This window comes from Apus apus, chromosome 1, assembly GCF_020740795.1.
Source record: "Apus apus isolate bApuApu2 chromosome 1, bApuApu2.pri.cur, whole genome shotgun sequence".
Taxonomy (NCBI): Eukaryota; Metazoa; Chordata; class Aves; order Apodiformes; family Apodidae; genus Apus; species Apus apus.
Genome location: NC_067282.1, coordinates 151,357,747 through 151,371,485, shown reverse-complemented (window position 1 = coordinate 151,371,485; position 13,739 = coordinate 151,357,747). Strand labels below are relative to the sequence as shown.

At 43.6% G+C, this 13,739-nt stretch overlaps 1 protein-coding gene across 12 annotated transcripts in view; it reads left to right on the top strand.

The window, feature by feature from the left end:
- RBFOX2 (RNA binding fox-1 homolog 2) overlaps positions 1-13,739 on the top strand; it is a 176,840-nt gene that overhangs the window by 33,396 nt on the left and 129,705 nt on the right. For all 12 annotated transcript variants that reach the window (XR_007888425.1, XR_007888427.1, XR_007888426.1 and 9 more), the window contains exon 2: positions 3,650-3,700. Coding sequence is in view for 9 of the 12 variants with exons in the window: in XM_051608546.1 (XP_051464506.1) it covers positions 3,650-3,700 (51 nt within the window). In the remaining 3 variants the exon portion in view is untranslated. The remainder of the gene's footprint in view (positions 1-3,649; positions 3,701-13,739) is intronic.

Here is a 13,739-nt window from a genome sequence, read left to right as displayed (position 1 = left end):
TACCTGCAGGGCAGATCACTTCTTACTGGTGTCCTGGTTTACTGGCAGTTCCTCATGTTTTCAAGATGTGTCTAATTCAGCAGCTTTTAAAATTTATCAAGTTGAGAGGTGCCAAAAAGCCCAATGACCCCAAAGTCTGGCTGTTATGCCAGTGCAGGAGTGTCTCCTGTGCTCTTGGCTGTACCATTCTTACCCTATGGCCTGAGATGGTACCTGTGGCTTGCGGTTTGTGGCAGACCTTGCTATTGCAAATGTTAGTGGAGAAGAACTTGTGTTGCTAAGACTGGGAAATTAAGGGAGAAAAATTTGAAGTAAAGGGGGAGTGTTAAAGGCTTAGTGGAATTGACTGAATTATGACTTTCATCCTCTTGAATCCAGTTGGCTGGCACAGAGACTATTACTGGGGTGCAACCACAATCCTCACACATTCTCCGAAAGCGTGGAAGCCCGTGTATGAGAATGTTGATACAGTTTGAATAAAATCACAGTATGTGTTGGAGAAAGCTGATATACTGTATTAGCTTCTAGGTTTTTTTCTCTCCAGTCTGAAGCAAATTTCAAGTACCTGAGAAATGCCTTTCAGTGGTAAACAAAGTAATGAAGCTTCCCAATGGCAGTTTGATTTGATTTTGCAGGCTAGCACTGCCTAACTCAATTTCTTTACGAATGTCTGGTTGCATGTAGGTATTGAAAGAGAAATGTAACTGGCGGGAGGGAGCTGTGAGAGAGATGGAGTTGTCTGGGGATTCCCTCTTCCTCCAGGCTGCTGCCAGAAGGCAAGGTCCCTCCATGTTTGTTGCAGGGTATTTATCTGTGTCAAATCTTCCCTTTCTCTCTTTTCACTTCCATTTTGTGAGATTAGTTTTGTGCGTGTGCAGACAGAGGAGGAGATTGAGCTGTATCCCCAGCCTCTGCTGCCTCGGATCGCCCGCTAGCTAACAGGAATTTTCTGTCTGGATGTTACTGGACTGTCTTGTTCCAGTTGCAAGAGTTTAACACTTTCACTTCTTGCTCTGTTTAGTTTTCAACAAAAGCAAACTCCGTATGGAATAATCGTGCAGCAGGCCCCGGATTCACCATTAGTGACCTGTAAAATTGGCAGTGCTGGAGATTATTGGCGGGAGACGGTTTCCCTAGGCACTTCCTGCCTTCTCTTGGAGAGTTAAGTTCAATTAGAGCAATGATACGCACAGCGGGGATTTTGCAAAGATTTCAGTCCTTGGTGGAAACGTTGCTCTATGAAAGGCAGAGATATCTTTGGCCTTTTTGCGACCTTAATGCTCCAGCTGCTACCCTCTTTCTAACCTCTGCTTTCTCCAAACTCTCGCTTTCCTAATGTAACCTTCCTTCACCTCTTTTACCTTTTGATGCAACCATATCCCTCAAACATTTTTAGTCTGCAGTTTGTGGGGCTTGTCTTCCAACAAACAAAGCTGATGTTGCTAAGGGTGTTTTTTCCCTCCAGTCGATTTTTGCTTGTTTCTGACCTCCTATGTACTGTGGACTGCCTTCAGGTATCTGTAATCGTCTTTCTGTTCTCTTTCACACTCTTATACTGTTCTGTTTCTAGAGGTGGTTTCTGGGCATCCAGGTCTTTTGACTTAAGGAAACCCCACAAAACTCACTTTTGTCTCTTTTCTGCTGCAGCGGTGTGGTGTCAGTCCCCTTTGTTAGTTCCTGATGCAAATAATATAATAATCAAAAGAACAATTTCTTTTTACTGTCTTCATTTTAACTTTCTGCTTGTTTTCACTGCCCTTATCTTTAGTATCTGCAGCGGTAACTTCACCGTTCATTCCTTAGTCTCTGTTCAGAAATCTTCCTGGTTTCCAAGGGGTTGAGAGAGACTGGCATATAAGTGTGTTTGAGGTGTATGTAGAAGTACTGTTAAAGGTGTACCTGGAATGGTCTTTCAGGAGAAGACTCGAAAGTGGGCATTTATGGCACTTACCTAAATTGGTAATGTGTGCTGGAGAAAGAACAGTCACATTACTTTCTTATAATAGATACTTACACTGGGGGAGAAAAATACTGGCTGTGCGTTTTGATCGTGATGTTGCGTAGGTTTTAATTAAGTTCACAGTTAAAATCCAAAAGCTCGGTCAGATCATGGTACCGTAGCTCTCAGTTTCCACTTGCTTCGTCCAACTGCTGTGTCTTTCCTTCTGTTTCTGCTTTATTTGTGGAGTTTTGTGCTTTACCTGCTTGCTGGCTATTAGTATTTGAGAAGAATGCACTCACAGGGTGGTCAACCTAATTAATTACTGTTAATCCCCAAAATTGGCTGCCAGAAGTTTTGTTGTCCTTGAAGGTCTCATACTGTGCATGTTACTGTAGCTTTAGCGTGAGAGTCTGAGGAGAGATTTGATGTTTCCTGGCAAGTTTCCACAGAGAATCCCCTGGGCAGGTTTGAGGTAAAGAGGAAGAGAGGGAGGACAAATATGAACTTAAAATAGCATTGCTAGTCCTTGTATTGAATTATTAGCACTGTGCTTTTTTATCAGAAGTTGTGTTAAAGTGTTCTTGAGTAAGCTGAAATTGTGCCAGCAGCCACACGCCCTGCAGAAGACCTCTCTGGGAGGTGCTGGCCTGTTTAACCCAAATATCCCAGCACAAAACCCAAGACATCTCAACAAAAAACTCTTCCTGAGGTATGAAGCTGATTGAGATGTATGATTGCTGGTACCTACAGGCCCAGAATATCTTTGCTTTTAACAATTTGGGATTGTTTTGCTGTTTTTTGTCAGGGTCTCCCTGTTGGGCCCCTCTTTCCCACTTTCTCCCTGCTGGACAAAGCACAGGGCTGGCTTAGTTCTTCTTTGTAAGCCATAACAAGAGATAGGAACAGACTTTAAAACTGATTGTAGAGGGCAGCTGCCTCCTTTCATCCTCCTAGCTTTCTACAGGGAGGTAGTTGTGAATGTGCAGGGGTACCAGGGTGGAATTGAAAGTTTCTTTGTCTAGTTTGGTTTATCCTCCACCTGGGAAAGAAGGTGCGCACACAAGGCACGTGTGAATGCCCTCTCCCTATTTGAATAACAGGTCTTGAAGGAAGAGTAACAGAAAATAAATTAAAAACCAGAAAGAAACATTTAGGAAGTGTTGTGAAGTATGTTATCTTAATCCCTGCTGCACTGCTAAAATAGAGACGAGTCTGGGAATTGAGTGGAGAAATATTACAGCAAAACAGGGCAACAGACTGCCAATAGGCTCAGAATCCCTTCTGGGTTGAAGAAAGTGAAGAGGATTGGTTTTGTGTTGGTTATGTGACGTATTGCTCAGGCTTACCAGGGTGCTTGAAGTTACACTGACTGCTTTTTAAGTTCATGTTTGACTATTAGTATAGTTTTGAAAAGGAAAAAATGGACATTTTTATGGCTAATATTTAGGGAAACATTTCTTCAAGACTGGGCAAGGTGGGCAGCACCTTTTTTTCTTTTGCACAACTTTGCATACACAGCTGAAAATGAATCTTAGGTGTGCTGGCTTATATGGAAAACAGGAAGTGAGCAGAATACTTTAATCTTAGCTCATGCATCCCCAATTTCATGCAGGTTCTTGTTTTCAGCTTAGTTAAGACAGATGTATCATTCCTTGGTTTCTATTCCTTGTAACCACTACATTCACTCTTTGTTTTCTTGTCTTGCAGAACGAGCCTCTGACTTCAGGTTATCATGGATACCCAGCAAGAGACAATCAAGTAAGAGTCTAATTGCAGCAAATGTGTCTGTGTGTTTCTCTGTACAGTTATGGTTGTTTCATCCTGCAGCTTTCTGGCTGTGTTGTTACAGAGTGGACATCGTTTTGTTCTGTTGTGGAATGGTTGTGGAGATACATGTGGTAAACTGAATGTTTTTTATTGCCTCCAGCAGTATGTGGCAACGTGCCTGGTAAGGGGTTACACATGATCCACATTACTAAAGGCTCAGGAAATTCTTTATTCTTAAAAACATCGTAACTTAAAATCCCTGTCCTAAGCTCCCACTGTATCTCCTCAGCGTTAATGAATGTAGATGTTCAGTGCCAGTGCATGCTTGGCCCTTTTTTATACTTATTGCTGTAATTCTAGCATCTGGGGAGCAAAACAACACTGAGTTTTTGTGAGAGTCTGCTTTGCTGGTGGAGTAGGGAATGACACGTCCCATTGAGTTGTTTCTAGGATCTGTGAACTTGTCTTGCCTTCCTTTCAAGTCCTGCAGGGCCCCTGCCCCTTGTTCTTGTTCAGGATGTTCTTCCAGAGCAGTAAAAATTATGCTCTTCAGTGCATTGCGTCTGTAAGCATTCTCTTGTCTCCCAGCAGAAGACAGAGAAATCCCAGTTGATGAATTTGCATGACGGAAGGAAGAGATGCTTTGGAACAAATGAAATTTAATGGCTTGAAAGAGACAACCATCACACATTAAATCTCCGTTCTTAGAATTAAGGTGGTTTTTGTCAGTGTTCTGCAGTGCTAGAGCAAAGCAGAATATGAACCAGTGTAACAGGAAATTAATATGCACAGAAAATCAATAAAGCAGCACGTTTCAATAATGAGCAGATAACAAAACCAAAATAAAATTCTTTAATACTCTCAGGTACTGCTATATAAAGAAAGTAATTTTCATATCTTGATGAGGCCTGTATATATGTAGCAACAGGTTAATGGGAGATATTTTTATGAGGGAAGTGCAGCATAGTGCAGTCTCAGCAACTGAAGAGCTTGGATCTTTGGTACTTGTAAAGTGTGTGTGAATTTCCATATAGGAGGAAATTATTGAGAATGTCCGCTAGGATATATTAACTGTTAACCAGCACAAATAATAAATTACGTGCTGGGATGCTGTGGGAGTTGTGTTCCTTCTCTGTCCAGGCTAAGTAAAGTATGCTAGGTTGAGAGCCAGAGCCAGTCCCAGATCCCTAAAACAGTTCATGTCTGCTTTCAGCTTTTCCATCCTGGTGGCACCCCCTGCACCCTATTTTGCAGTTCACTGTACCCATTTAGGAGTGTTTTTGGATCGATCTTGGTGTTTCATTTTAGTGATGACCACTATGTCCTGCTTCACAGGTTTCCTCTTTCTCATCCCTTAATAACTGTTCTGATTTGAAAGTCCAGAACTGCTGTCACTGGCAGGTCACAGATAAGTAGAGATGGGCATGGGTAGATGTACAGCAGCCAGGGTGTGAAATGAGAATTACAGCCTGGGCAGCCCTGGAGGGCTCTGTATGGGTGAGCACAGAAGGTAATGCATATTAGCCAGTGTGCATTTGTATTTCAGGTGGCAAGTAGCTTAATGGAGATTTCTTAGTGGACAAACAGCTTCAGTTTAACTCTAGTGTTTTCATTGTAACAAATATTTGGAAAAAAGTCTTTTTTGCCTGGTTTTTTTTTTTTTTTCTCCTGCTCTTAGAAGCATCTTGATGCATGGTAAGTGTTTGCCCCTCTGTCTTCCTTTTGGCCCTGAAGCAGCTTAAATTCAGGCCTGTTTTTCACTAATGAGGTTTCAAGGCTTTTAGCTAATCTGATTGGAAGCCTCTTAACATGAAGCAGAAAAAGACGTCTTCTGTTGCCATAGACTAGGGCTGATGTGGGAGAGACAGCAGTGGCTGATCTATCACCTGTCTTTTGGCCCTGGGAAAGGAGGAAGGAAGTGGTGTGGGAGTATGTGTAGCAATCCTGACCCTGTAACAGTGTTTATGAGATTCAGGAGCAATTATGTCAGATTTCCTCAGATTAGGAGCTGGATTTGAGCTGTTGAGTGTAAATCTCTGTATCTTGCTCTTTCCCGTTGCAGTTCTTTATTGTAAATACTTGAACAGTGCTTTTTACCACAATGTTTTCCTTAGCAGAAGTAGCAGAGCAGAGCTTTATTTTCAGGGCATTTTCAGGTTGTGTGATTGCAGCAGTCTTGCTAGGAATTCTGTGGATGTAGCTTGCCCTTGTTTTCACCTTATGTAGCATCCTACTTCTTCACTTGTTTGTGTGTCCTTTTTGCTCCTTCAAGCTCTAAATGCCATTAATTGGCATTTAGACTGACTGCAAACTTCTCACTGTGCTGTTTTTACACCCTCTAGTGGTTAAATCATACCCAGATGTTCCAGTTTGTAGTTTTTCTTACTGCCAATTGAAAGACATGAATAGCTTGAGGCCTCACTTCAGCCATTTGGGAATGCTTCAGTCTACAGTATGAAGTTTATTTTGTATCTTTTCTCTTATATTGAAGCATTCTGTCATCATCATGCATAGGCAGCACTACTGAGGTAAATGAGATGCGTTCATATCAGGGCTACGTTCCTCTTCATTCTGGTGTTGTGTGATTGCTTTTTGATAACCCAGAGCTTTGGGTTGTTGTGTAGCCCTCCTGCTCCTCACCTGCCCTGCTCCAGAGCACTGGCTTACTGGACTTGTGGAGATAGAGCATGTGTGCCTCATCAGTAAGTTGTAAATTTGCCTAAAAAGAGAGAGCTTTATGTTGCTGAAGTGTTGCACTACTGGTGCTATGTTACAACAGTGTGAGGAGCTGAGAGCTCTCTGGGACTGTTCCAGATAATTCAAGGTTTGTTCTGTGGATGTCTGATGTACATAGATGTATGGCAGGGTGCCCCCTCCTTTTCCCCAGAGCTAGGCTGATGGCAGGAATGAAGCCCTCAGTAAGGGGAAAATAAGGGAAGCACTGGTGTAACAATGTTAACCAAGATGCTGTAGAGCCAAGTCTGTCGGTGAGGAGAGCTTATTCTTTAGGAACTGTTCAGTTCTTTATCCCTCTGTTGGACCTGCCAACAAAATGGGTGTTTCTTTTTTTGTAACATGAACACCTGCTGAAAATGCAGTGAACCAAGACTTCCTTGCTTCATTTCCCAAGCTGTGACAAACAGCTCTGAGGTAGTATGAGTTGGTCTCAACATGGAAAATTACTGGTACAGCTATACTTTTACATATAGACAAACTCATCAAGAATAAATACTCTACTTCCAGAAAGCTATTCTATGCTAACTTCACCAGTTTATTTTAAATATAGTCAAGGCCTATGTCACATTGCTCAAGTGCTTTTCATGTCCAAATGTATTAGACATGATATCTGAAATTTGTTTGAATGCCAAATACTGGCACTTCTGTGGCAGAAATTGGCAGCTGCACAGAATAATTTTATTCCCCAACAGGAAGCAAAATGAGCAAGAATACCTTGTTTAGCTGTCACTGAAGGGAAGAGAGGAGAGGGAGTTTATGGAAGCAGGAGGTAATTGCACACCAGAAGTGGGTCAGGATGTTAGAGCTATTACACCTCTTCTGTTATGGAAAGTGATCCTCAGCTATCACAACAGGTTAGGATATTGGTTTGATGCCTCTTTTAAAAGCTTGTACTTCTGTGAGTACAGTTCTTAAATCAAACTGGCCCATTGGCTCAGTACTAATGTGGTGGAAACATCGTTACCTATCACAAGTGACACTTCCTTCAACAGCTTAATTTGGGTGGCTAGTTTTCCACCTGAGCTCTTATAAGGTCTGACCTGTTGTTCTTATATATGTAGATGAGACTGCAGCCCAAGGTATTGTGGGTGCCCATGGCAACTGTTAGAAGCAGCTTTATCACTATGCCCTCGATTTTAGTTCAAGCTTAAGGTGAAATGCTTTAAATAATCTCCAATTGTCAGCCTGTTACCCTGGGTCTTTACTCTCTTGCTGCTTTGGATTATCTGTTGGGGCATCAGAGGCAACAAGCAGCTGTGTGCTTTCCCCTCCCAGAGGCAGGAGCTGGTCTGGGGCAGCAGTGGCAGTCTGTGAGAACAGGAACCCTCCCTTGTTGCTTTTTTCCCCTGTTTGTTTTCTTTGCCCTGTCCCCCCTGATGGGGAAGGGTGTGTGTGAGCTCCCATGGGGAGGCAGGACAGCAGGTCACTAGGCTTCTGTCAGAGCTGGCTGCTCCTGTTGGTGGCTGCTTCTGTTGTTGGTCTCTCTGCAACAAGCAGCAGGGATCTCAGCAGAGAGTTCAGAATGAAGAAGCCCCTGTCCTTTTGTCTGCGTGGTCTGAGGCTCCTTCATTTGTCTTCCTCTTCTCCATCATGTGGATGAACCGGTGAATTTGGGGATGTTCCTACAACTTGATTTGCATATGACTGGTTAGTATGGTTTAGAATCATAGAACCATCACAGAATCATCAAATGTTTTGGTTTGGAAGGGACCTTAAAGACCATCTAGTTCCAAGACCCCAGCATGGGCAGGAACACTTCCCACAACTTCCACAGCCACCCTGGGCAACCTGTTCCAGTGTCTCACCATCCTCACAGTGACTAATGTTGAATCTAAATCTCCCAGTTTTAATCCATTACCCTTTGTCTTCTCACTACATGCTCTGGTAAAAAGACCCTCCCCAGCCTTCCTGTAGGCCCTCTTCAAGTCCTGGAAGGCTGCTGTAAGGTCTCCCTGGATCCTTCTCTTCTCCAGGCTGAACAGCCCCAACTCTCTCAGCCTGTCTTCATAGCAGAGGTGCTCCAGCCCTTTGATTATCTTCTTGGCCCTCCTCTGGACTCTCTCCAGGAGCTCCATGACCTTCTTATGTTGGGCGCTATTAGGATATCCACAAAAATCTCTTGGATTAGTATAAACAAACTGAGATGCTCTTGTCATAAAATGAACAAAAAGTGACCTTCTGGAGGAAAATGGTTTGTCCACTTATTTTTTTTTTTTAACTTGTACCATGATAGCACTAGCCAGTCTCTTTAGTGCCCTACTTTGTCAGTCTCAGAAAAAAGACTTCCTGTCTCAAGTGTTTAAATCTGTAATTAAAAGAATTTTGGTTTTTAATTTGTTTTCCTGTTTGTAGCTGACCATGAAACTAAACCCTCTAGTGTGCATGCTAACTGTCTCAGGAACCAATGAGATTGTGGCCATGGAAGAATTAAGTTATTCAGGAGCTAGAAAGGAGGGTTAGTTATGGTTTTGTTTGTTTGTTTGTTGCTTACACTTTTGGTTTGAATAGAGTGTATTTAATACAAGTGCTTGACTGTGAAACAGAGAGAAGGAGAAGGGCCTTAAATAAAGTTTTAACACCTTACTCCTTGAGTGAATAGTCAGGAGAAAGACTGGGAAGTGTCTGCAGTCCTCTGTGTAAAATGGAGATCAGGCTTGGTGTTTCTGGGGCTTCTGAGGAGTGCCTCTTTGCTTGAAAGCAAACAGCCCTAAATTTGTGATGGGACCAAGCTGATGAGGAGAAACTGTGTTCTAAACATCTTCCTTATGTTTAAAATGAGGAGAATTAGAGTTAAGGCTGGCAAATTTACTGCTTCCTGGCTTCCACAACCTCTCTTCAGGGAAGCAGTAAACTATTTCCAATTTGTACTAGACTGGACCGAAGGGATGTACTGTTACTGACCTAACTGCCCTGTCCCATAGAAAGTAATAAACTTCAGAGAATGCAGTTTTGGAAAAATATCTCAAACATATTCAGGAGATTGGAAGCTCACAGAGGGGATCAAGGTTGTGTTGTGGGGTAACTGCTGGGGGGTTACTGTTCAGCACATAAGCTCTGTAGAATATGGAATAGCTAAGATGTGTTATGGAATGGCATTTAACACTGCAGGAGGGGAGGAGTTTGAGAAATCCTTGGCTGGATTGCATCCAACACTGTTTGTAACTCCCAGCCCATTCAGAAGGTAAAAAAGTGTAGCTAGGGTGGTGAGCAATGTAAATCGTGATATCTGAGAAGGAAAATAGAAAGCAGCACGTTTAACTAAAAATTGAAGGAGGAGCTGGTTACAGAGTGAAGTTCAATCAATCATGGATGAGTTGGAAGAGGAAAGATAAGATCCACTGAGACTAATTGAGTAATGCTTCTCCCCTGAATTCAGAACTGTCTTGGTGAGACACTTGGTTGTTCACTTTAAGCACAGAGGGGTGGTTCCTTTTTTTCTCAAGCTGAAACTCTATCCTTAAGAAACTGCAGGAAAGATTCAGGAATTGGAATTATAAAAGAATTTCATGCACATACCACTACATACTGATCCTGTTACAAACCCACTTTCTGAAATTTCATTCTGAACCACATTCCCCCAAATCTCTCTTTTCCTTTCTACTTAGCTAATTTCCTACCATCAAAACCTTTAAATAATAGAGGAAGCACAGTGTCTTGCAGTTTACAAAAGTCTTGCAAACAGATCACTCTGGCTGTATATTTATTTCCTTTTTCCCCTCTTCTGCCTTTGCAGCCTCTCTGAATACGAGGTAGGGAATCCTTTCCTTAGAGAAAAGTTTGAATGCCTCTCGTAAACACGTTTGGTGAGCTCCATACCAATGTGTGCCTTGCTGTTACTCAGTAACAAGAGAGAAAAAATAATAACCACGTGGAGAAAAGTTATATGAGAAGTAGTAGTTAAGGAGTGCATCTAATTCAGATATTTGTGAAGACTTTCTGACAGTGAGCTCCTTCAGTCCTTTAAAGAGCTTCTCAAGGGAAGTAACGATTACCTTGCTGATGAATAGTCAGGCCAAAGCTTTGGGGTCTTAAGGCGTTGGCAGGGAAATGGGCTGGATGATGTAATACAAATTCCTTTCGTGTTTGTGTCCTCTGATTGAAGTAATTTCTCATCTCTGCTTGGGGTTGAAGAGAGGAGATGTGAGTCATCCTTCCTGGGAGAGGATCAGGAGACCACTTTTTCTCCTGCAATGAGACCATTGAAGTGTTGTTACCTGATGTCTGGAAGAATCTTGAAGACTGCCAAGCCCCTTGGTTATTTTGGCATGAGGGACAGCATCGTGTTTGGACTTCCCCTTCTAAAATTGTAGTACTAGAGAGTATGCCACGTGTGCTAGAAGTAGTCTGTTAAAATGAGCGGTTGAAGGACCAAAACCAAGCAGTGTAGAGAAAACAGCCTATTGGTGGGTATTATATCCTGTTGAGGACATGAAGGTGGCTACTCTGGGTCAGACATGGGGTCTCTGCCTTCCAGGGTTCATGCTTTGACAGTGTCTAATAGCAAGTACTTAAGTGAGGAGGAGCAGTGCCAAGATTTGGTGATACTTCCTCTCCTCTGTACTCTTGAAGAAATCCTGCTGCTTTGGGATTTCCTGGCCACAGATATTTTTTTATTATTTTTTTTTTCAAGTCACCTACAATAGATTTTTCTGTATTGGGTTTGTCTAAATGTTTTTTGAGCCCGTCTAAATCTTTGGCGTCTGCAACATCCTGTGGGAACAACTCTCCTGCTTTTAGGTATGTTTTATGGGGAAAAAGTTCTTTTTCAAGAACAGTGCACAACTGACTTGGAACCGAAGTGGTTTAAAAGCTCTCAGGTGAGGGGAGCTTGGGGTCCTCAGCTTGTACAGCTGCGCTGTCATCGCACGGGGGAGAACTTTTATTTGAACTGGGAAAAAAACTAACAAAACCAAACCAAAGACCCCAACAAAACCAAACCAAGCAAATAAAAAAACACCACCCCAGACCCCCCTCCCAAAAAAACCCCAAAACAACAGACCAACAACCAACCAACCAGAGAACAAACAAAAAACCCCCACAAAAATACACCCAGAAGAAAATTTAAATTATTTGGGTACTGTTAGTCTCTTTTTTTTTCCCCCCTGAGGGACTGCAGTACCTTTGCACAAGTTCTTTCTAAGATACCTGTAAGTGCAGGTAGGTGTTGCTGCCGGGCAGGCCGGCTGTCGAAGCGCGCTGCTGCGGGTGGCAGGGGCTCAGCTCTTCGGGTTTGCCCGTCGTGTCCTGCCCTGCTGCACCCGGGAGAGCTGGCGGAGGGAGGAGGAGGGTGCAGGGGGGGAACGCGGGGCAGGCGGGGGGACGCGTGGCTGCGGGCAGCCGGGGCGGCTCTGGCGGCGGGCTGCCAGGAGAGGGCAGCCGGCGCTCGGCCAGCGCTCAGCGCCCCGCCCCGTGGGGCCCGGCCCGGGAAGGCCGGTTCTTCCTCCGCGGAGCTCGGCTTGTCTCGTGGCGTGAGGCTGCGGCTGTCGCTGTAGGGCGGGAAGGACTAGGGCCGTAGGAAGCGGAGGGGGGGGGGGGGGGAAGAGGATTCAGCCTCTTACGCCCCTCAAGCATTTAGGGATGACTCTTCTTAAGTCCTCGGCCGGGGAAGTTTTGTGTAGAGGGCTGGGGAGAGGATGGATGTGTCACTGCTTGAACCCAGCACGGGCAGCATCCAAGGAGGGCTGAGACAGGCTCTGCTGCCCCTCCACGGGGCCTGCTGAGACATTTGATCCTTCACATCGTTTCGTTTGTAACAAAGCAAACTGTGTGCCCTGGCCCTTTTAGCACAGGGGGCACAGATTTCCTGCAGCTTTCACAGACAGTCCAGCAGTTACTCCAAGTGTGCCCCCTCCCTGGAAGTGCTCAAGGCGAAGTTGGACGGGACATGGAGCAGCTTGGTCTAGTGGAAGGTGTCCGTCTCCCTGCAGGGGGTTGGGACTAGATGATCTTTAAGGTCCTTATCAACGAAAACCGTTCTGTGATTTTTTGGAATGCAAGTCTTGGCTGTTCCAAAATGTCTCAGGGGAGAGCAGAAGGGAAATGCTGGAGGGACGTTTGTGAAGAAGTGCTGGTAACAGAGAGTTGCTCTCAGAGGAGACCCTGAGCAGGCAATCTTGAGCTCTTTCCTGCCTTGAGCAGGCTCCTGGCCCAAGCTTGTTGTATCAAAAAGCATAGCACTGTTTCTGCTTAAAGGATAGTGCAAGATGGATGCACACTTATGGTAAGGGTTCAGGGACATCCTTCTTCAGGCCTGTAGAGGTTGTGCTTGAGTGACCGTTTGTATCCACTGTGTATTCTGCATATAATGAAATCTCATGGCTTTCAAGTGAATGAAGGGAGTGTGTGTGGATAAATATTCTTCTATCCTATTTTTTTTTTTTTTTTTAAAGAAGGCCAGAGATCACAAGAAGTACAACTGGTCCAGTTTACTTAAAAACCTGGAAAGATGCTGAAAAAGATCAGATGCTTACAGTCAGATCCTTTACTAAAGAAAATTAAGGCAACAACAGACATACATTGCTAATTTTTAAGGACCAGTCATGTCAGATCAATTCAATTTTCTCCTTGAACACAGCAGCAGGCCTGGCAGATGGAGAAAGCAACTGGCTTTGGACCTAGTCCCACATGACCTTTATATAAACTAAGGGAATGAAAGGTGAAATTAAGAAGGGGCTGAGCATCTCATTGGAAAAGTGTGTTTGCAGTACTTATGTCATGCTTTTCTCTGTGTGTGAGATCTGGAGTCTTTAACATGGTCTGCCCTGGCTGCTCTGCTCTTCTGTACTGCTCATCAAACATCAGGATAATAATTAGTGACTGAATATATGTATGTGGAGGGGCTGGCAGCCTTTGGAAGGTAGAATTAAATGTCAGAAAGATCACAGTAAATTGCAGAAATGGCCTGAAATCCAATGATGTGAAATTAAACAAAACCAAGCTGAATTAACAAAAGGAACTGTATGCACAATGTAAAATGAAGAATAGTCGACTAAGAAGTAATAGTGAAGGAAAGATCTGAGATAACAGGAGGTAACAAACTGAGTATGCGGTGCTGTTTTTTGTGGTCTTGAAAACCTGGAATGCATATCCAGGTGTGTCAAGTGTTTGCAGAAATTAGTTAGCTATTCTTCAGAGCTCAGCCCAGTGAGTGCAGCACTGTATCTAGTTTTAGGCACTTCAGGAAAGATACAGACAGAATCTGGAAAAAGTCCAGAGAAGAAGAAAAGGAGGCTCAGGGAGCCAGGCATAGGAGGAAAATATTGTGCTTGTTCCTTTTTTTAAAAAAGAGAGTTGA